The 23922-nt window shown below is 40.4% G+C and overlaps 3 protein-coding genes across 5 annotated transcripts in view; 1 reads left to right on the forward strand and 2 right to left on the reverse strand.

The window, feature by feature from the left end:
* LOC145940576 (serine/threonine-protein kinase PLK1) overlaps positions 1–13975 on the forward strand; it is a 30365-nt gene extending 16390 nt beyond the window's left edge. Inside the window, exons 6-12 of the mRNA XM_083045905.1 lie at positions 477–691; positions 1084–1516; positions 1595–2055; positions 2173–2306; positions 2510–5821; positions 6294–11795; positions 11865–13975. Of these exons, the coding sequence (XP_082902031.1) occupies positions 477–691; positions 1084–1516; positions 1595–2055; positions 2173–2306; positions 2510–2853 (1587 nt within the window). The 3' untranslated portion in view covers positions 2854–5821; positions 6294–11795; positions 11865–13975. The remainder of the gene's footprint in view (positions 1–476; positions 692–1083; positions 1517–1594; positions 2056–2172; positions 2307–2509; positions 5822–6293; positions 11796–11864) is intronic.
* LOC145940556 (uncharacterized) lies at positions 5540–17400 on the reverse strand. Of its 2 annotated transcripts, none has more exons than XM_083045845.1 (19): positions 17038–17400; positions 15143–15451; positions 14605–15018; positions 14228–14375; positions 13777–13991; positions 13207–13365; positions 12993–13145; positions 12750–12887; positions 11889–12192; positions 11619–11803; positions 10992–11356; positions 10657–10916; positions 10123–10443; positions 9877–9965; positions 8877–9217; positions 7975–8742; positions 7419–7671; positions 6826–6955; positions 5540–6698 (listed from the first exon to the last, which is right to left on the reverse strand). In XM_083045845.1, exons 1-19 carry the CDS (start codon positions 17111–17113, stop codon positions 6290–6292), a joined length of 5037 nt encoding a protein of 1678 aa, XP_082901971.1. In that variant the 5' UTR covers positions 17114–17400; the 3' UTR covers positions 5540–6289. The 2 variants fall into 2 exon arrangements, with proteins under 2 accessions (XP_082901971.1, XP_082901960.1); XM_083045834.1 differs by having other exon boundaries at positions 15143–15454.
* A 2275-nt stretch (positions 17401–19675) lies between these two features.
* On the reverse strand, positions 19676–23709 carry Set (NAP domain-containing protein SET). 2 transcript variants are annotated; one of them, XM_083046037.1, is made up of 5 exons: positions 23348–23709; positions 22613–22802; positions 22262–22467; positions 21878–22139; positions 19676–21777 (listed from the first exon to the last, which is right to left on the reverse strand). In XM_083046037.1, exons 1-5 carry the CDS (start codon positions 23600–23602, stop codon positions 21758–21760), a joined length of 933 nt encoding a protein of 310 aa, XP_082902163.1. In that variant the 5' UTR covers positions 23603–23709; the 3' UTR covers positions 19676–21757. The 2 variants fall into 2 exon arrangements, with proteins under 2 accessions (XP_082902163.1, XP_082902172.1); XM_083046046.1 differs by having other exon boundaries at positions 22262–22458; positions 23348–23708.
* Between the last annotated feature and the right edge of the window lie 213 nt (positions 23710–23922).

Genomic DNA, 23922 nt, shown 5'->3' on the forward strand with positions numbered 1-23922 from the left:
GAAATGAAATCGTACCTTATAAAAGAAAGAAAGATAAAGCGAACCGATCCCTCTCAAAGGGACGGTACAGGGTATATACGTGCATTCCGCGAATTCAGGACACAGCATCTTCTTGCCAGGAAACGCTTTCTTTTCGATTGTTTGCTCTCGTCTTACATAGGTGGATTTTAAACGGTTCCCTGTAATATAAAATTCCTTTTATGGAAGGAAACTCCTTTCGCTATACAGACTTCATAATGCTACGTTTATGACAACTCGTTATTACAACATCCGCAAAAATTACAGATATTGCAGATACAGAAAAAAAATACATAAAACCGTAATACACAAATAAAAAATCAGCTCACAATTCTCTAGCTACGCTTTATCGCGTCATTTAAACTTTCTGCATGTCACTAATGCGTGAAGCGACACACAAGTTCTTAGAGGATATAAAAATATCTATTCCCTTTCTTCTTCTGCTTCTTCTCCGTCAGAGCTTGATGCACGTGCTGAAGTACCGTGGCAAAGTCACGGAACCGGAAGCGCGTTACTATATGAAGCAAATGGTGACCGGCGTCGCGTACATCCACTCGCAGAAAGTCGTTCATCGGGATCTGAAGCCGGGCAACATGTTCCTGTCGGATCGAATGATCGTCAAGATCGGCGACTTTGGACTGGCGACCAGGCCCGACGGTCAACGTAGACGAGTGTAAGGCCCAGTTTGTTTTACGACACGATCAAACATGTTTTTCCCTTCACTAAAAATTTATTTGTTTATATATAATTTGTTTACATGTATAATTTATAAACGTAAACTTTATGTAATAAATAAAATTTATTTAAAAAATTATAAAAGTATCCCTCAGCATAGAAGAAGACAGAAAAATAATGAAACGTTTCACAATCCCTTTTCTTGTTAATCGGCTATATCGGTGCCTTAGTTATTCTTTGTCGACAAAAATACACAAACGGAACATCGAGATCCTTTCTCCCCCTTTTTCCGGCGCGCCAACGATTGTTACGGACGTGCTCGTCTAAACACAGACGAGCGCAGCGTCAAACGAAACATGGTAGCATGTAGACGATCGTTTGTATTCGCAGGACGATATGTGGCACTCCAAACTACATCGCGCCGGAAGTGTTGTACAAGCAGGCGTACAGCTACGAGGCGGATGTTTGGGCGTTGGGCTGCATATTGTACGCTCTACTGGTGGGCCAACCGCCCTTCGACACGGCCACGCTCAAGGAAACGTACGCGAGGATCTGCAGCAATCATTATCGCGAAGTGGACGACAGTATCGCGAGCAGGAGCGGCCAGGATCTAATCAGGTGGCTGCTGCAATCCAACCCCGAGTTACGACCGAGTCTGGAAAGGGTGAAGGAGCACGCTTATCTCACGAAGGAATACGTGCCGGCGTCGTTGCCGCACACTTGCTGTTACCAGATGCCACCGGCGTCCATCATCGAGCCACCCTCGTCACCATCCTCGGTCTCAACGGTCGCCAGGAATCAACAGGAAGCCAGCAAGTCGCAGGTGAGAGATCCCGGAATTACTTGGCTGGAAGTTATCGTCTTCAGGTCTGGCAAGTATTTCCGAAACATGAAATTTCAGATGTGGCAGCAGAGTGTCGTTCACTCCGACGTGGGGTCGCTGCGTTATCAGCAGCAACAGCAGCCGATTCAAGCGCAACAGCAGCCGCAGTTGAATCTGCTGAATCGTTCGCAGAAGAGTCTGCAGAAAGAGTCCAAGGTCTCGAGCTGGCTGGTCAGAAAATTACCCAAGTTGCCGCGATTCCGACAGCGACTCAGCAGCGTGCTGTGCCCGGATCACAAGAAGACTGGCCTCGTTGCGCAAAGTGTGCAGATGCATCGCGCTCTGGAGATGTGCGTAACAGAGATGAAACGACACAATTGCGCGTGCAATCCGCCGACCGTGGAGGACATCGTGCCGCTTTTCGTCACCAAGTGGATCGATTATTCAAACAAGTACGGTCTGGGCTTCCAGCTCTCCGACAGATCAGTCGGCGTTCTCTTCAACGACAACACGAAGATCAGTTACACTCACGATAGAAGGTGAGCATTTCAAATCGAGAAATCGAGAATGATGTGTCGAATCGTGCAACTTTTTTCGATATAAGATTAACGATCGATGTATGAATTGCGTAATTTTTTTTTATGATTGTATTGCAGAAGAGTGGAGTACATAACAACCGACGACGAGGTGACGCGATATCACCGAGAGAGAGACGTGCCGATGCCGTTGCAAAAGAAGCTCGAGCTACTTCGTCATTTTACCGAATACATGGACGATTTCTTGACAGAAGGTGAGCTTTAATTTTTTAAAAAACCGCGATTCATCCGCAAAGCTCGATTATGGCCCGAGTATTTTACTTCCCGCGCGAGAGTGCAAAAAAAAACAATACAATGGAATCATGGCGTAAACTATTTGGGTCATTATTGCGACGCGGCCTAAGGCGTAACGAGCAAAATTTTAACGCAAGTGCGCGCGCTAATGTGTGCCGTCTAGGTGGTGAGCTGAAAAAATATCGCGCGCCGCCGAGGCAGTCGAAAAATGCTTGCGTGCCGCGAATGAGACGGTGGCTGCGTACGGACAAGGCCATCGTGATGGAGCTAACGGTACCTCTCCTGCAAGTGAACTTCTTCGTGGATCACACGAAGATGGTGGTGTCGCAGGAGTCGGCGGGTAGGGGCTACCTGATCACTTATATCGACACCGGTCGTCGCGCGTCCTCCTATTGGCTAAACGACCTGCGTGACCTCGGCTGCACCGCGGACCTCTACGAGCGACTCTACTACGTCTGCAAGGTGACGCGCGAGTTTGCCGAACTGGACAATAACACGATTGCCTGACGATCGCTGGCGGATTCTCGCCGCGATAATCCTCTTAAAATTCCTTGAAGGGCAATCGGACTCGCAGATACCTGAGAGAATTAATTCTTATCCGGGCAATTTGCTTGCTTTTAATAAAGCAACGATCGAACGTTACATAGCAGTCATAATGATTATTCGGACAACTTTGAAAATTATTATTAACTATGATTGAAAGTTTTTGGATAAATCGTAACTGCTATAATGAAAATATCCGGACCTCAGTTATTAGGATAAGGGTTAAGGAAATAGCGGTGATGCAAGTACATCACGATACGTACCGTTACGCGCATTTCTTGAGAGAGAAGAGGAGGAAGGCCATAAATAAGAATGTCATGTGTGTTGGTTCGCGGAAGGTGTGTCATACAAAAGTACTGCTTGTGCGAGTGCTTCCGTTAATTTATGAACCTGTATATTGTTTCCACAAAACCGGAATAAATTGTCCGGGCCGAAATGGGACGCTTGTAAGATTGCAAGCAAGTTTGCTGGAAGGGAATTAAGTCTCTCACGCGAAGACTAGTTGAATTGATAAGTAATCGCTCGATCAGACTGCCATCGTCGGTCATGACGATGTTCCCTGAATTCAGGTAAGCTACGTATAGTATATATCGTTCCTCTCTCGTATCGATATTACATATGAACAGAATACACCTGAAATTCCGAAAGCTACGCACTATTTTTACGCACAGTGGCATTTTTACACAGATCTCTTCTCATCCTTGATGCGAAAATAATTGAATAGATACGTAAATTATCGAGATTAATGTGATATAAACGTGGTATAACTAATTGTGAGATATTCGATGACACTTTGCATAACGAAATTGTAAAACGATCGATCAACTATGAGAGTGTCAACACTATGTTACTACTACCTCTGTTAAATAGATAGCATAGGTAGCTGTTAGAATATTTATTTTTCACGGCGCGGATCTCCCTAGTTCAGTGCCTATGTCGAGTAAGTAATTGACATTCGGTAGATTAGTCTCTTGTCCGGGTAAAAATCCGTATATAATTTTACTACATTCGATAATGTGTCGTGTGACGTGTAGCATCGTTTAAAACGATAGAAATTTTTCCACGTACAAAACTCTTCTTCCGCTATAAAAAAAAAAGCACGTGTTATAAAAATCTAAAAACTTCGTTTCACGATTTATCGTGTTAAGACACCGTATTGCCTGTTGATTAAATCGCGCGAAAAAGTTGGATGTTTGAATATTTAAAGGCAAGCGATATCTTTACAACGCGTCAACCAACATAAACAAGTCCGAAAAATGTGTAAAGACGTTTACACGCGGATGTTTTCTTTTGATCTCTCGAGACATATTTTAGACTGTCGCGTTGTTTGAAGAATTCGATTTTCGCGATCGTTATTGCAAAAGATAGATCTGAGGTGCGATAATTGTGTGTGTGTGCATTGCAAAAGTTGAAAGAGAAACAGAGAGAGAGAGAGAGAGAGAGAGAGGATTGTCAACAAGATTAGCCAAGTCCATAAGACAGTAGCTGAAGGTGTAAAAGGTGTGTCTCTTCTGCGTTATTTTTTTAAGGCAGATTTTTTTTTATAAATTTGAAGTCGAATCTTAATTTCATACAGCGTTATGCGTACGTTGTACGTAATAAGAAGAAATCTCCCACGCGTGTCGAAAGAGACGCATGGTTTGTCATCGAGTACTTAAAACCAACACAAAATGCATCTTGCTGAGTGTGTATGTGTGAGTGTGTGTATGTGTTACTCGGTGCGAGGGTACGAAAAGCCTCGAAGAAAATTCTTAGCAAATCCTAGTCACGCTTTTTCCACTTTTTTAGATTTTAAGACGAGCGACGAGTGTCACTGCCATCGTTGTTACACCGTGGTAACGCGTTGCTGCTGCATCCAGGCTGTTATGTTTAATAGTTAATACACGCTATTTATATTAGTTGCGCAAGAGTACGGACTTGTTGGCAGTTTATAAGTCGCTGGAAGACGAAAGTTTGCGACGGAGGTTTCGCGCGGTGAGCTTTCTCGTACAGGGCCATGTCCGGCTTTGGAAGAATTCGTCTGCGCGGACGTTGACGTTTAAAGTCTTCTTATCGGACTAACTTTATCGGTTCGCCTTAATGCATTTCGGACCAATTAGGCGAATAAAATTGGTGAAACCGCCGCGCAAACTAATGATTAATCGTTGTATCGGTGACGCTCCCAGCCATATGTCGTCGATGAACGTTATTCCAAATGACATTCGTCGCGTCCTTTCGCGCCTTATCGCGCGCGATGTCGAAAGAATTTCCGAGAGACGCGATCGATATCTTGTCGTATAATATGCATTTTTCTGGCACGCAACGCGTCCCGCCCGAATTGTTCTACTTTCTGTTATCGTGTACATTAATATATCCCTATTATAGCGTTATTACTAGCTGCTTAGATTATCATTGTTATTCTATTATTATTATATAAATATTATTATTTTATTAATTATATTATATGCTATCGCGCTATTATCTCGCTGTCGACGGTATTATGCGTCGCGATAGCGACAGCCGCAATTTTATCTTTAGTACAATTATTCATTATTTACTAATAATGGCAATTCATCGCTGCATCGCAGATGAGTTTGTTATTTGCATCCAACGCGGAAGACGATTGTTGATCGTCATCGTCACATGTAAAGAGTGCAGTGATATTATCATATTTTATTTTTTATCAAGATATTTTTTTCTCTTTATATCGCATTACACGCGTCTCGTGCAACGAAGCGGCAATTAACACTAAGGATCTCAGAATTGTTGCTTCATGTTCGTCCTCTGTTAGAGAAGAAGAGATGAAGCGTTCGATTCGAAGCAATAGGCGAAACAGCAAACTGTCTAAGTTAGAAGGAAGAAGAGTCTCGCTAGTGAAACATTTAATAAAGCTATAAGATTTTGATAAAGCATCATATGCCTGTTCTTGAGACTTTCATATGCTACATCTAACGTAAGTTTATTCCAATCCTTTACATGTAACTTACAACAATTTATATATATATATACATATATATATGTACATTTAATTTGTTTTTTTTTATACACATCTACTGTTGAAATACTAGTATAGAATGAAATATGAGATATTTATTTTTGAATATTTCGTTTTTTTTCTCTCTAAAAATGAGCAAACGATAAAAAATTCGTATCATTAAGTGCTTAAATATATATCGCTTAAAATGTTAATTTGTTACATTTCTTGGAAGAAAAAGATTTATATTCTTAAATGCACTTAAACTTGTGCGCGTTCAATCCTTACAATCCTTAAGATCGGAAAAGATTCCATATCTTCCAAGAAATCGTCACGTAGAATAAGAGATTACATTATTTTATTCTACAATCATCTTCCATCTCTCTATTAATCTGAACTCTTTTCACTCTTTCCAATCTTACCTTTATTCGAAGAATCCTCTCCTTCTCAGAATTCGTATTGCGTGACGAAGATGAAAATCTTGGCGACGGCGCTTCCGACGAACACGGCATTGTGATAGATCTCCATACTGAGATCCAGCTCGATTTCCTGCGGCCCCGGGATGCTGCGCGTCAACACCAGGACCGCCTGAGACGGCATCGGTTTCTTCAGGGAGAAGCAGGACTCTGTGGCGCGCGAGATACCCGGTGGTGCGCGCACGTCCACCAACGCCATGGTGAATTGTATCGTCGAGTCGGGCTGATGACTTCCTCTCATGGTGAACAACTCCAGTCGGCCGTTCGACGGAATGGGCAGCATGCTCACGAAGGTGATGAAGTTGTAGGAATAATGCGAGGGTGACCGAAGGCAAGCCAGATCGTCTACGCGGCAGTATCTCGAGGAACGTACGCAGCGACTGAAACAGCAATGAATTGGTTGGTACTTGCGTGACTTTATTGTTATCAAATAATTGATGAAATATCGCGATATCGAAAGATATCAGAAATTGAGAATCTTTATTATTTCATCATAAAAATGATTACTTTTTCCTCACGGGGTCCCCGTGATATCCTGAGGGACAGTCTATTCGATTGCAGCGGAAGCTACCGCGTGTATTCTGGCACATCTCGTCCGGTTCCTTGCAGACCTGACCGGTCGCGCACTCATCGATATCTGCGAATACACACGTGGAGAGATAATTAGGTCTACGTCGTGGCACGTGGCGGAATCGTGACCGCGCCGACGCGAATGTCGTGATTGTGCGAGATTGAAGAGATTGCGAGGAGCGCGCGTTCGTGCTCGCCGGTGACCCTAAGCGGATGCCCTAGTTCGTCTCGCAAACGGGTCAAGTACAAATTACACCGCTTCGCTTAACTGCGGGATAAGCGTGTAGGAGTAACGCGTGTTCGCGTAACTACAACACCGTGACTCATGGTGTGCAAACGGGGACTCTCACTTTCCATCCCCCCAATTACCATATAATTGCTATAGCAATTACAGATTTATATCTTCGATGCTTCTTCCGTTTCCCTTTCTTCCTACCAATTGTTCATCTTCGATATTTTTATATTTTGTTATTTTCTTCCCACCTCATTTTTATAAATTATATGAGAAGGAATAAAGGAGATTTTTATACCTTGACAAGCTCGACCATCGATGCCGAGTCTATATCCATCGGGACACTTGCACGCGTAACTGCCCGGCGTGTTCTCGCAGATGCCGATGCAGAGATTGTCGTCCTTGAATTCCGTACACTCGTCGATGTCGCTGCAGGATCGATTGTCGGCGTTTAGCCTAAATCCGGCTTCGCATCCGCATCTGTAGCTGCCCCAAACGTTCATGCACCTGTGCTGACAGAGCCCAGCTGTTCGCTTACACTCGTCGATGTCCTAATAAATATCACTCGTAATTAAATGTTGTATACAAGTAATTTTTATATTATCACATATGTATGCTATATAATATTTTAGTTTTGAAACGTGTGATTTATAATTGTGACAGATAAAAAAAATCTTTCACAAAACGTTACTAATTGAAAATTAGTTTACATTCGTGAATATTCTAGAGATCAGATTGTGTTCTCTCGCAAGATTAACTTTTGCTTCTATTAAAAACCTAATGGTTACATTTCAGATGCACCTAAACAAGGACAAGAGGATCATGTAATCGTATTATATCGATAATAAACTCACTTGGCAAGCACCAGAGGCACCCCCGACGTTTTCAAAGCCCTCGTCGCACAAGCATCTGTAGGAGCCAACAGTGTTCTCACAGCGGCTGTTGGATCCGCAAATTCTGCTGCCGTAAATGCTACATTCGTCGATGTCGACGCAGTCGTTGTTCGGCCCGGCCGCGTGGCCGGACGGACAAATACAGTGATATCCACCCTGTCTGTTCTCACAAGTCTGTCCTTTGCCGCACTCGTGCGTTCCCTCCCGACATTCGTCCACATCGACGCAATACTGTCCGGACACGGGGTCCAGGGTATAACCGGGTGCGCAGATTACTCTGGATGCGCATCTGTAGGATCCCAGAGTGTTGATGCACATTTGCATAGATCTGCCGCAAGGATTCGGCGTTCTCTGGCACTCGTCTATGTCCATGCACTTGCCACCGGAGCCGGGCTCGAAGCCGCGTGGACAATTCGGCTGAGGACCGGTCGGGTTCGGCGTCGTCGTCGTCGTCGTCATCGCCGCCGTCATCCGCGCTGTTGTCATCGGCGATGTGCGTGCCTGCGGAGTCGGTATACGCGGAATACGATCGCAACGATACGAGCCCAAAGTATTTCTACATTGATACCCGGGCCCGCAATCGTGGCTACCAAGAAGACACTCGTCGTCATCCTCGCAGATCTCGGTGGCAGCATTTAACGTATATCCGGTACCGCATGGCAGGAAACGCACGCATGTATAGCTGCCGATCGTGTTATCGCATCGTTGTGTCGGCAGACAGTTGTTGTCCTTCGAGATAGGAAAATGTTAGATATGTCGATGAAGAGGAATTTCGTATGGAAGAGATGTAACGCGATTCTCTAATTTATCTTCTTTAAGATAAAAAGAACAGTACTATGTTTACAGATAAAATCGTATATTACCTGTAATTGGCACTCGTTGATATCGACGCAAGCTTGAGTGAGATTATCGCGTCTGAAACCGGTCTTGCAAGTACACACGTAGCTGCCCATGGTGTTGACGCACTCTTCGTTGCTGCTGCAAGCGTCCTCGAACTCCCTGCACTCGTTGATGTCGACGCAGCCGCGGTTTCTCACAAACCTGGTGCCGTCCATGCATTGTTGATTCGCCGGTGCCGGCATCGCTGTCGTGGGCGGTTTCCTGGTGACGGGGACAGGCAACTTCGCACAGCTGTAACCACCCGGTTGATTGTAGCAGATCTCGTCGCCGCACGAGTGCAGCCCCTCCGCGCACTCGTCCACGTCTATTAAAAAATACCAAACAAAATATTTTTCACACAGATATTCAAAGTTTGAAATACTTTTCGCTTCGTTAAACGGGTCGTTCAACTAAAGTATTATCAGGACAGATTCTTTTGACAGTATGTATTTTATTATTATAAATAGCGAAGTTTTATTACTCACTTGCAAAATAAACATCAATATGCTTTCAAATTATACAGCTCTGATGAAAAGCATAATTGAAAATAATTGAAATAGCGTATAACAAGGCAAAACATAAAGCATAATTTTATTAGTCATACAATATTTATGCACAAACAATTGTTAATTATAATCAGTTATACATGTATATTCAACATTAACAAGAACAACATAATTCACTCATGCATTTCCTAGGAAAATTTATTCGAACATGCTGCAATCTGCATAATCTGAGAAGGTTTGATATTCTGAAGAATTCTGAAAATATAAGAAATATCTAAAGTTGTTAATAATGAGAGTTCTACAAATTCTAAGTTTTCTACATAATATGTTATAATTGAAAAATACATAATCAAAGTATTATTGTTCGAAAACCAAACCAATACATAACAATCAAAAAGATAGAAATGTATTTAACATTTTAACAATTTATATACGAATTATAAACTGCATAATTTTATAAAAACTATCAGATGTGTACCTGTGCACATGCGAAAGCGAGTGTGATACCGATAGCCGGAAGGACAAGCAGGTCGTTGACGTTGACGAGGGGGAGGAGATCTTTCGCACCTGCGAAACGATAAAGTCTAATTTCGATAAAGTATATTTTCAAAAAATAGTTAATCCTATATATTTTTTAAAAATATTTTTAAGAATATTACATATTTTACTTGTCGATCAAATGCCCACATTTTCGGTCAACTATAGTCAAGAGACCTTCACGCACCTGTATGTACCCGGCAGATTGACGCATCTCTCGGAGAACTTTGCGTCACACTTGTACCGCCCGGTCAAGCATTCGTCGATATCCTCGCATTGCCGAGTACCCAAAGAATATTGGTATCCGGACGGGCAGGTGGGTAGCCTGGTTAAACACTCGAAACCGCCTTCTTTGTTAATGCAATACTGATGCAGGTCAAGCCGACAGTTGTGCAGGTTCTCGGAGCACTCGTCGATGTCCAAACAGGTGCCGTTGAAGGTTCGTTTGAAGCCGCGGCTGCAGGGAGGTATCATTTCGCAGACGAAGGATCCGTTGGTGTTGACGCATCTACGCATCGAAAGTCGCACAACATAGATCGTAAACATTAAGAATTTTAAAGGATCGTAGAATTTTAATAGATCGTAAATCCTGATATTGATTATTACAAGAAGAAATGTTGAGAAAATTATCGTAAACGAGAAAAAAATGAATCGTTATAAAGACACAACGCGTCCGCAATCTCTGTGCGAAATACATCCTGTATAATTGAAGACTGCACACCTGTGCGTAGTCTGAGGACAATCGTGCCGACCTAACAAACACTCGTCCACGTCCTGGCAGCCTCTCGTGGTCGTGCTAAAGTACCAGCCGGTGCTACACAAAGGCGAGCAATCGTAGCCTCCCGGCGTATTTGTGCATCTCTCGTGATCGCGACATCCTGGACCAACCGCGCATTCGTCTATGTCCACGCAATAGCCCGTATTCGCGTCTCTTTTGTATCCTAGTCTACACGGTTCCGTGGACCAATAACGATCTTGACTCTGGAACGTAAATACGAGTTATATAAATTAAATTGGCAATTTTACGTTCGTAAGATGAACATATATGTTGCTCACGAGACTACTTCTGGACACGTGTGCTTGGTTGTAGCGCGAACCGATGAACGATCTCCTCGTTATTGCGCTACTAGCCGTGGTAGTCTTGACAGTAGTGGTGCTGGTGGTGCTGGTAGTAGTGGTGAATGCTTCGCAAACGTAAGAACCGTTCGTATTGAGGCAATAATGAGTCAATGTGTTGCAGGTGTGCAGGCCGAGCGCGCACTCGTCCACGTCCTCGCAAGATTCTTCGACGGGGAATCGAGAGTCGATGCGCTCTCGGAAACCGGATGGACATGTCGGGGTACATCGGTAACCGCCCTGGGTGTTGACGCAACGCTCGCCTATTCCGCATGCCGCTATCCCGTTGATGCATTCATCGACGTCTATGACGAATAATAATTAAAGTAAAATGATAATTAAAATAATAAATCGAAAAGATTCTAATATATAGATACAACAAGTTCAGGTATAAAAAGTGCTAGCTAAGAGCATAATAAACAAAGTTGCAGCTAATATCTGGCTCTTACTAGTCCTCTTTATATCTGATGAATTTGTATTTAAATGTTAATTGATGTAAAATGGATCTTCAATGCGATTTATTTCACGACTCAAGATCCAAAGGTACTCGAAATCAAAAATAATCACCGATGCAGCGGCGAGATTTTCCGTCGAAAAAGTAGCCGCTGCCGCAATCCTCGATCTCGTTCATGACTGGCGAAATAACGCTGCTCGTTCCTTCCGACTTGTATCCCTGGCTTCGTCCGTCATCGCGTTGATCGTCATCACTCTCCGTGGCGGATGTATTCTCGCTCTTTTCAACTGGTACGCATCTAATTTTTTTTTATTAAAATAAACTGTTAAGATTGCTTGTTTTTTTTTTTCTTTTTCTAGCCAAATATCGCGATATTTTCACACCTATAACTACCAAGCTCATTGACGCAACGCTCGTTGTGCTCGCAAGAGTACAATTGTTCGCTGCACTCGTCGATGTCGACGCATTCCGTCATTCCGGAATCGTTTGCTGGTTTGTATCCCGCGAAACAAATCGGTTGCGCGTTCTTCCGGCGATCGGCAAGATCCATTGTGAAATTCTTCTCGATCGGAAGAACCGGAAGTAGATTCGCCAGAGTTTTCATACACTTGTATGCACCCTCTGTATTAACGCATATCGTGCTGGGATCGGGACACGGATTGTTCGATTCGATGCACTCGTCTATGTCTAAAAGAAAATCGAAAGATGCGTTAAACACAGATTGCAATATTCATTCAAAGAGATTCAATTTATTTTTAAAAAGAAAAAGCGACGAAATGCATGAAACAAAAAAAAAACATCTTGTGTCATTGCAAGTAGCTATGAGTTTAAATGTTCTATATAACATTAATTTAATAATTTAATAATTGTATAATTTTTTATCGCACATTGATTAATCGTAATCCGATATTAATTATCTAAAGCACGTTTAAAAAATTAATTAATTACTCACATGCGTAAGGAAGATACGAGGGTTAGGCGAAGATGCATGCGGAATGTGAGATCATCGTGGATGCGAATCAAACTCAGACTTTCGAGTCAATCGAACGAGATACTGTTCGATCGAGCTTTTACATCGAAGATGACGAAGAAAAATGCGAGATGCGCTTACATGCCTGCGTAGTGGGAGAGGTAGTTGAGGGTTAAATTCAAAAGTTAACTTTGTCAAAAACGACGCTCGTGTGTTGCGTACCTACATGCAAAGAAAATTCACTGAATATCATCCAGAGAGAATGAACGCTCACCGACACAAGCACCCAAACCGATATTGTACGTGAATCCGTCCCCGCACTTCATGTCGCACTCGTAAGCACCCTCGGTGTTCCGACATTGCTCGACATCTGTCAGACAGCTGTGAATAGCCTCCGCGCACTCGTCCACATCTGATTAACAAAATAAGCGAGAAAAGGGAGATACGAGGGAAAATTATTATTACTCCACGAGTTAAAATTCTTCACTATCTGATGATTCACGTCATGCGATATTACCTCTGCATTGCTGCAACGATCTGTCAAACTTAAATCCCGCGGGGCAAGACTTCACCCCGGTCTTCTCCAGACATGTGTAACTACCTTGCGTGTTGACGCAAAACGGCTTATCAGCGGTACAAGCGTCCGATAAGACGGTGCACTCGTCGATATCTGCAAAAACAACCGTAATATGAAACACCGAAATGAGAGATGCATTTTTAATTACACCTACCTACGCATAAACCTGTACGTATCTCCCATTGATAGCCCGGGGGACAAGCTTCGTAGGGTGCGTTTTTGGCGGATCTCACCGTGACGCAGACGTACGATCCTATGGTGTTTTGACATCTACCGCCAGGACACGTGTCCCGCTCCAGACACTCGTCCACGTCTGATGGATGGATGGATCGGTGTCGATGGAGAGTTGGGATCACATGCGAATGCACGATCGCGGAAACAAGTACATAGCGCAGCGCGATTGAGGGATAGGACAATTAATTAATATCGTCGAATAAAAAAAAACCGAGAGAAAGACACAGATTTTCTCTCAATCGCGCACAAGCGAGGTACAAGACAGAGATATAACAGTGCTTCAGCAAACATAGCGATACAGAATCGACGTACGTGAAATATAAAACATTGACGGAGTCCGACGATAGCGTTGCATTGACATTAGGTAAGGAGACGCGCGTTTTTATAATTATATATATTACTCACGTTTATAAAATAATGAATTTTGAATGTTATACGTCACTTGCCCTTACCTGCATCTGAAATTATACTTTCTTAATTGTATACATACCGTCGCACACCTGATTAGTGGCATTATAACGATAACCCGATGGACACAACGGCGACAATTCGTTATCTTCGTCTTCTGGTTTCTTATTATCCTTGGGCGACTTTGGAATACAGGAACGTCCGTCATCGGCCAAATCGTATCCTGGATTACAGCTACATATAACAGCCACTCCATTGTCGGTGCATCGTTGTTCGCAGGGGTGAGTCGATTTGCATCTTGAAGTAAAAATTTCATTAATATTATTAATTAATATTAATAATACTAAAATAATAAAATTGATTTTCAATGTTTTGTAAAAATTGCGATATTGTTGCTAATAATTAATTGGAATAACAAAATCCTTTACAATGTTAACTGATCGATAGCGCTATTTTTACACATCGTATTTCATTTACCTTTTTTTAGAATAAAAAAAAGATCTATATTGAGGATCTATATTATTTTTGCGTACCTGTCAGTCGGCAGATCTTGCCTGCAAGTCTTCCCGTCCTCCAACAAAGTGAAACCGTCACGGCATTTGCAATAATACGAGCCCAGCGTCGGTACGCAAATGTCAGAGCAAAGCATGCCTTTCATGAGTCGACAGATATCGTCCAACTCTGTGAAAATCGGAACGCGCGATTTAAAATAGCGCTCTCGCAGAAAAAAAGTTGCGACTCTGTTGATGCACTGATGGTCAATAATAATGTCCCCTTTCCACGTGCTCTGCAGAACACGTGGTTGCGATTTGACATACATTTATTTATAAAACAAATATTTAAGGGAGATCCTATATTATTGAGATAGATTGTAAAAAGAGAATATTTTTGTACAAATTACATATTATACCTGGAGTTGGGACCGAATATGGTGTGGATTCCGATGGTGATATAGAGGATGGATCGTCCGATGGTGAAAATAAGGGTGATGTGGGTGAAGATGGTGATAATGACGATGAGGATGATGGCAACGATGACGATGATGGCGACGATGAGGATGGCGGCGATGATGATGATGATGGCGATGATGATGATGGTGATGGCGACGATGACAGTGACGGTGACGATGACGGTGACGATGGCGATGACGGTGACGAGAAATCCAGATCAGTTTCCGTGCTTTCGCTCGATGGTTCACTCGTAAGATCCGTCGTGGAGCTCGGCGACGCTTCACGACAGCACTCCAAGAACGCAGGATCCCATGGTATTCCAAATGAAAAACTTTTGAAGGAGCATCCTTGACCCATAGATCCCGCGAGGATACCTGATTTCGATAAAAGGTCAAGATAATCTTCGTCAAAGATAATTTATTCGGGAAAAATAAAAGCTTATCCGTCGTTTATAGAATATACAAGATAAATTATAGAGATTTAATAAAAAAAATTCACCTAGCTTGCAACCCTCGCAACAGTCGCGATGGTGATCGCCGCGGTTGGGTGTCCGCTCGCGCTTGGAGCTCGTGCTCGTTACACACGCGAGACCTTGACGCGCATCCGCTTTTCCTTTCTCGCATTCCAGCTCGTGGTAAGCTCGAATGCAACAGATGTCTACGGTTTCAAGGCAGAGACCCTGCTCCACCCTCGCCACTCCAGTCACCGGGCCGATAAATTTTTCGCACCTAAGACCCTCGTTGGCCCAAGAAGTGCCAAGATCGCAGCATTTCTTGAACTGTGCTTCCATTTTTCCCTCGACAACCGCTGCTATTTCGAGCGATAAAGAATAAGCGAGACATGTGTAAATTTGCTGGCGGAGGACAAGAATAGTATGTCATTGAGAAAATTTAATTTCAATTTAATTTATTCTACATATTTAGGAATTAATTTGATTAAAATTTCGATTATTATCGAACTTATTGATCAAAATTAAACCAAGTCGACGAAAAAGAGACGCGCAACTGCATAATTTTTTTCAATAACGAATGCCTTATCTTTGCATGTAAATTAATGTTAGAAGTGACTAGCTAACTAGGTCAAACGCTCTATTTGGTTTTCAAGCTTATCACTTTCTCGATGTCTCCCTTTTGTCATCTTTCTGCTAAAAAATATAGCTTTTATTTCTATGCAAAATTCCAAGTATAATAGAGAATCTGATATTTTCTTTTATATACATATATAATGCTCTTTTATGATAATTATGTCATAAAGTGTATAAGGAAACTTGTGAACCTATTGATATATATCTATCTAGAAAACTAGAAAAAAAATCATGCTTTGCACACTTTGATAAGAGCGACGAAATCTTATTTCTCGGAAAGTCGACGTGAATTTTCTCGCTGACAGATGCGAGTCGTGTGTATTTTATCTTGCAAAATATATATCAATCTAACATGCAAACAGTTTCTACTACAAAGAGCTTAGAGAACTCTGCTTCAATATAGCGCTTTCAATTGTCCTTCAATATGTCTGATCTATCGTATAATGTGAAAATTAATTTATATCAATCGACGAAAGTTACGCACATCACCCATGAGCGTCGCGCGTATTTCTTTTGATATTAAATCAAAGCACAAGCTGCTACTAACAATTTAAACTTGATATTATATTTTATGAAGTATATCTCACAGATAAGTAACATCAAATTTGATTTTTTTTTAAATAAAAGAATTAAAATATATAAAGAGTCACCAGAAATATAATACTCGTTTAAGAATAATTTTGCTTGCGCCTATGTTAATCTCTCTTAAATATATATAATTATTGTTATCTTTTTAGAATATATTTGTGCGATTAAACTTTACTCTTTGGAATTGCCTTGTAGTTTTGAAATATCAAATGCGATATTCGTGTAGCATTCTGCGTGCACAAATAAGCCTAGGTCAATGGAGAAGTAACTAATAGGATGATTTGCTTAACGCCTGTATATACATTGAGCACCGTCGCGACGCAATGAAATTTAGTTGATTGCAAATATCAGCAATAATAATAGTTCGATATTATTTACACAAAAAATTTAATTAAAAGTTTTTTTCGAATTTGCTCTACAATATTTTAATTTACGTCTCAACTATTTTATTTAAGAAATTAAAATTTCGTTTTACTTAATATTTGTCGAGATTATACATATAGTATCTCTATGTAAAGAAATAATTATCATCATCTTTACATCAAAAATGGAAAATATTATAAAAGTCAAAATTAATTTAAGAATATTGCATTTCTTTATATTTCATGATTATCTTTATCTTACCTGAAATCGGTGAAATTTTTCCTAAATAATTTTGAATAATTTCTTAGGCGAATTTTTACGAGAATTTAATCATTATCTGGATTAACAATAATGATACCTCGTTGCAGCTGCTCCAGATGGACCACCAAGAGAAGGACAATAAAGGACGCACCAAGATCGATATATCCTGCCATCTTCCCTCATCGATTTTTCCACTCGATTGTTATATTCGCGCGAATTTTTCACGTCGATCAGACACCGCAGTTTGATTTATTTTTCGTCAATTGAAACCTCTCCTCTCTTTCGCGCCGAAACTTGTTTGAGAAAAAAGCGATCGCTCTCGACGAAAGTCTCGCTCGGATGCGTCTCGACGAGCGCTCAGCTTGCATTGAAGCATTTGGTTCGCCGGCACTTTGGTTTTGTCATCTGCACCTTTGTACATCTCCCTCGCAGGTCGGGGCCTCTCCTTCTACCCTTCGTCTTCATCCTCCCTCCTTCGTCTACAGCGCCGTTGCGTAGTAGACGAAGATTCCCGTCTTTCTCTCTTTCTTTCTGTCTCTTTTCCTCTCTGCCTCTCTATCTCGTTAGATATTAACACGTACATGATGCATTTACAGCATGCGAATTCTGTATATTCGTGTGTGTTGATTAATAGCGTGATGTTCGAACAGAAAGACGTTGACAAGCTCGAGCATATATATTTCAAAAGTGTACTCTACAATTAGACGAAAATGATTAGAGAAGAAACTTTGAATGACTGACAGTTTTATCAAAAGCAGATATACACTATATTTTAAATTGTAATTTATTAAAATATACTTGTGATCCGCAGTTTGACCTTTCATCGATGTTCTATTCATTGTATGTACAAGTACAAGCTTTAAATGTTGATACAGATTCTTCCCAGAGTTACGAGGCGGCCCCACCACCTCTTCTGGATCTACATCACGTCGTCTTCGTGGTTTCTTCCGCAGCTCTTCTGCTCTTCTCCATTGGCCGCGGCACAAAGGACCTTTTTTTGCCAAAGAGCTTCCTCAACAGTGGCCCCCTTGTCGTGCGAATTTTCGTAGCCATCCACCAGGCGCCTACGTTGCCTTCAAAGGGAAATTTATCATCCGCATAAACTGTCATGTAAGTAAATATTATTATTTATATACTATTAATCCCAAAGAATCGTGTAACTTTTCGTCCTACAATTTTGAATAATTGTTTATTGTTAAAAAATTTTAGCGCACACATATATCGCGGAAAAGATTGGAGAAAAAAATTCAAAGTACATCATGACTCTACTCTAGCATAATCCCAGATAGCACCATGTCCAAAATCGGCGCATAAGACATCTTTAAGATACTTTTAAGATGTGTCTTTTGGATATCATATATATCAAAAGACTTCTTAAAGATGTCTTATGCTCCAATTTTGGACATGGTGCTGTCTAGGAATGTTGTTACAAAAGTATCGATTTATAAGCTTGCAATAGTTGCTGATTTATAGTAATCGCCTCAATTTATACATTTATATTGGATCCTTATTCAGGGCGCAAGATGTATATCACTCACGCATATCGAGGCAGCATTATTGATGCTGACCGTGACACGCGTAACACCCTGGCTCACAGTGTTGCGTATTGTAAAAAAATCCCGCGCTTCTATACCGCCAGAAGCCAGAAGGCAGAAGCACACGCGTCGTCCTCCAAGTTCGCCGTTAGCGTCTTATTATGCGCAGCCGCGTCTTCGAACCTGAAGTGGCGCTTTTTTGCCGTAATGACGAGGACGAGTGGCATATGTGCTTGGTGGTCTGCTTGTAATAGAATGCCAGGCAAACGAGGACGGCGTGTGATCATGCGCGTCGACATAAAAAGCGGACAATTTGACAATTCACGAGGGGGAAAAAAAAAGGACGGATGGTTAACGCGTAAGGGAGCAAAGTTTATTTGATCGGCCGCTTCCTGTTCCGCGTTTCCGAGCGCCGACAGTTTTGTGATCGCGGCTCCCACGCTATCGGAATATCGAGAAAAAAAATTCAGAACGGGTTACAGACTTTTAGTTCTTTAAAAAAAAATTAAGATACTCTGATCATTGAAGAAAAAAGTTGCAAGTCACGACTCCAAGATTGTGGAAGCTTTTTATAACTTTTTTTTTACTTACAATATTTTTCTCACTTAAGAAAAATTTGTAATTAATAATTTCATGTTATACTTTATAAAGACCACAACCATATGATCGATAAAGTCATAACTTAGACAAATTCATTGGCTAGTGTGGTCGATTAATTTAACTACCCTGTTGATTAATTTACTAGCGATATAAAAATAAAAAACATATTTTTTTTACTGCTGCAATGTAAAACTAAATATCGTTCGCGCAGCATAAAATGTATAACTCGCGCGCACATACTCTTCTAGATCTAAATCACTAATGGACGATATTAAAACTCGTTTGTATCTCAAACTGGCAACTTTATTCGATTGATTTGTTGCACGATTATGTAACATACACTAGCACGTTGTCTGACGTGAAGGAGGTTTACACTCGTGCTCTCGCGTCTCATCCTCACTTATCATTTATCCTTCGTGTTGGACAAAAGAAGTTTCATTATCATATATTCGGACAGTTTTCCCGCGTGAGAAAGAAAATGCACGATAAAAAGAAATATATTACAACTCTCGATCCCTAGGAGGAACTACTGTTTTTCGCACAACCAATCGAATCAATTAATAGGTATCAGTAATTATAATATATAAACACACAAGGGTCTAATGGTAAAATACGAATCTTATATTGGTCTTAATATTTCTATATAATTTTGACATTATTTTCCTTTTTTCCCACACATGTGTTAGCGAGTAACACGTATTAATCTAATAAATACTGACAGAATCGTATTCGAAGAATGGGAAACAACGCGTATTCTTAATTAAAAAATATCGCTGTTGTACTTTGCTCTAAAATTAGACAATTATAGCTTATCTTATCAAATTAAGACTACCAACGCTTTCTATTCGTGACGTAGTAATTACTTGTTTTTTCCTAGGCTTCGAAGAATGCAAGGTGATGAATGAGAGATTCGCGAGTTTAATTGATATAGGTGTGATAGTAGCCGACAAACTTGCATCTTGATTACTTGCTTTCTTCCCTATTGTAATGCCGACTATAGAAGATGTAAAGAACATCGCCGCCACTTTATACGCTTTGATCTTGTATCGCTGTCATATATATGATAATCTCATAGAGTGAAATCATCATTAGAAGTACATAATGTATCAAATGTGAGAAATGTCCACGAAATACACTTATTTTACGTGACGATGAGTAAATCGTGACACGAAGTGTGGAAGAACGTGAACGAGGTGAAATAGGATCAAAGTATCTTTTTGAGTGTGACAAATTAGTACGCCATTCTATTATTTATTAATAACTTAATCATCTATTAATTAAACTAAACAAATAATATTTTTATATTACGTATATAAATATATATTTATATACAAGAGTGATTTTGAAATAACTGTGCTATTCAATAAAGAATCAATGCTCAGAATAGGATTTAATATAAAGTACATTCTCTCATTTCATGCACAAATAGTTAAAATATATGATCTTACATACGTTACAATCTTTCGTCATGCTTGAAACATTAAATTTAATGCAGTGATATTTATTACTAAAACGATTATCAGTTTGTAAAAGTGTTACACATTTAGATTTAAACATTAAAATAACAAATAACAAAATAGTTCTACATCTCATATAGGCTGAATAAAAATTAGATAGTAACACATGAATATACAAGTTCTATGTATTTTTCTTTTTTTATTGGAGACAACATTGTAACGTGTAATATTATCAAAAACATATATATTACATAATAGCATAGCGTAATTTTTAATTATGTAATTTATAAATTCTCTGATACAGATTTCACTATACACATTACTAGAATATAAAATCATATAAAAATATCGGATTAAATTAAAAATCGATGATAAAAAACTTGTAGTATGTAAGAGTGATATAAACAGATTGTAAATTGTTAACAATCGTCAATTGATTATAAAATATTGTAACACTGTCATTTCTATGGTAATACATTTTCAACAATAATTGTAAAATATAATAAGTTGATGGATCATAGCAAAAATAAAACTTTTATTCATTATTTGTTTTATTTAAAAATAATAATAAGATAAGTGATGTAAAAGTTTGTATACTTTACGTGCAAAAGATACAGTTGTCACTCTCAAAAATTCTACTTATGACACCTCGCTCTGGAAGTCATATCTAAAGAATAATTTTCACGAGAAAGCAATAAATTGGAACTCCCCACCTAGTGTCTCGTTCTACTTTATCCTAACTTATCGATGAATCCGCAATATTAAGAACCAGGTGGATATTTTCCTGTCGCACATTTTAAGAGAACGACGACTAGGCCATATGAATATAACTGAGGAAGAATTTGTTACATTCTGAATTAGATTTAGTGCAAGAGTGGAACCTATCTAATTTAATCCAGACCCTTTCCTTTCAAACCATTTTCAATATATCTTAACAAATGTTGTCTTTTTATACATAGGTTCTCAATTGAAAGGGTCTAGATTCTCTAAATATTCTCTGTCTTCCTCTATTTTCATACATATATATATATATATATATGTAATATAATATATATACATAATATATATATATATATATATAAAGAAATGTATCCTGAGATTTATTCATATGGCATATTTTCAGTTCAGTAGACTTTCTCTGCTCTCGATTGATTTAGTGCACACAATTTCATTCATTTTTTTTCTTTACACTGTGAAATATGATGTTAGAAATCTGACTCCGACTCTATTCAGGTTCTTCTCCCTCTGTAACACAATTAAATCGGCCTCTATGTAATATTAAATGTATTATTAAATGTAATATTAAATATAGCATTGTACTATGCGTAATATACAAAATTTTTACCTTCACGATCTACTTCGTCATCTACCAATAAATCATCCTCTTCATTTACACCATCGTCTTCATCATTCACAGCCTCCTCCTCATCATCATCATCATCCACGTCATCTTCGACTACTACTATACTGTCATCTCCTTCCTCTCCTTCTCCTCCTTCATCGCCATCATCCACACCATCTTCCTCTTCTTCCTCTTCTTCGCTTTCGCATTCTTCACCATCACCCTCGATACCATTCTCAACATCGATATCTGGAGCTAGGTAATACTGAAACCCACGAAATCATGATAAATAACGTATTATTAGATGCAATCTCTCAGATTGAATACAATCACTTATATGTACAAACATAAATAATGTTTAAAGTAAAAAAAAAAATATATATATACCTGCAATGGATTAGGCCACATATCGTCTTTAATTAGTTCAGCTATCTCATCTGAACTCGGATCTCCATGATCCGTGAACCAGTCGAAAAATGACCTGTGTTTGAGTGGCCTCTTACGCCCCTTTAATGGTGCTTTGGTTTTTGCTCTCTTTGTTAAATCCGCACCCTCTTTCCAACGAATGAGTGTACTTTGAGACGCTGGATCTCCTGCAAAAGAGCAGGAGATTCATCGCAACTATGATACTCGATTAAACTATAAGTTACGCCCCATTTTTTCCAAGTCGCATTGCATACTTGTAATCTCTACGCAATAATAAATTAATGAGAAAAAATTAACAAGAAATGCGCTCACCGGAAGATCCTAGGTGAAATTCCTTAGTTAAAACATCATTTTCAAAATATGGATTCTCATCAAAGTAAAAATTAATTCTATAGCCAGATTTGATATCTTCGAACTCTTCAACTTCTAATTTGTTTAGGAATCTCAGTGCATCCTCCTCGTCTTCTTCCAGTATTTCTGCTATTTCTTTGTTGTTTACAAACTGTAAGCTTCTCATAAGGAAATATATAGTGCTGGTCAATTTGACATATGTAATAATTCAAAGTTTAATTCAATTTAGAAGTATCGACGATACGTTATACAGATTTGATCTCTGTACGCCTGGCGTTACTGGCCTAGTTTACATCGTACACTTGATATGCGTATCAAATAGTAAATAACTAGTACATTGATTCAGTTATTGGCTGATTAGCTCAAATGCACTACTTGATACGCGTATCAAGTGCTCGATGTAAACTAAGCCACTAAATTAATACGAAAAATTGTCCCGTAATACATGATCGCGCGTTCTCGCGCCGACTAGGATGTCGTGGTAAATAATGAAGAGACCGGTAACGTTAATCCGACAAATGATGTAAACGCGTATGTGATTTCTAAAATCGGCAAAATCGCACAGATCGCTAAATGGTTATACACGCGTATACAAGTAGGCAAGATGGCGGCAGTCGCCGGCGGACGCCGGCATCGCCGAGAGAAACGTCAAAACGATCTCGTCGACTTACGGACGGCGTCGTCCGAAAAGGATACAGCGGTGACCCAAAAGTTGGGTATCCTCTTGATGATGTCGTTACGCTTCTGGAAGTAGGGCTTGCGCAGCTTGTTATACTTCTTCTCGACTTCGAGGATCTCGTCGCTGGCCTTCTCGTTCAGGCCATCGATTTGATTCTGACAGCCGTCGATCTCCTCGAGGGTCTTCTGTATCTCGATGTCGTAATCGCGCGCGTCTCCCTCGCCCGAGCCCGGGTCCTCGAGCTCCTTGGCCTTTTTATTCGGCGACGACATGGCTGTTGGACGCGCGCTCTTGTCACCACTACCAACCACTACACACGCCGCACTCTGTTTATTTCCCGAATTGCGTTCGCTCTCTCGTCACGCCGATGCCGAGTGCGCGGCGCGCATGCGCGAGTCAAGTGATTGACGGCCGCGCGATATCTAGATGGGAAACTCGCCTCGCCTCGCCTCGCCACGCCGCGTCTAAAGCTCGTATCGCAAAGCGAAATTAACAACGATCTTTCGGGAGAGGGAAGGTACGCACTTGCGCACAGTACAATTGCACACGTTGCAATTGCACACCGTGCTATTAGACACATAAAGTTGCGCAC

The sequence above is a fragment of the Prenolepis imparis genome, unplaced genomic scaffold, assembly GCF_030444845.1.
Source record: "Prenolepis imparis isolate NDT839.2.m4 unplaced genomic scaffold, iyPreImpa1.0 SCAF_1, whole genome shotgun sequence".
In the NCBI taxonomy this organism is placed as follows: Eukaryota; Metazoa; Arthropoda; class Insecta; order Hymenoptera; family Formicidae; genus Prenolepis; species Prenolepis imparis.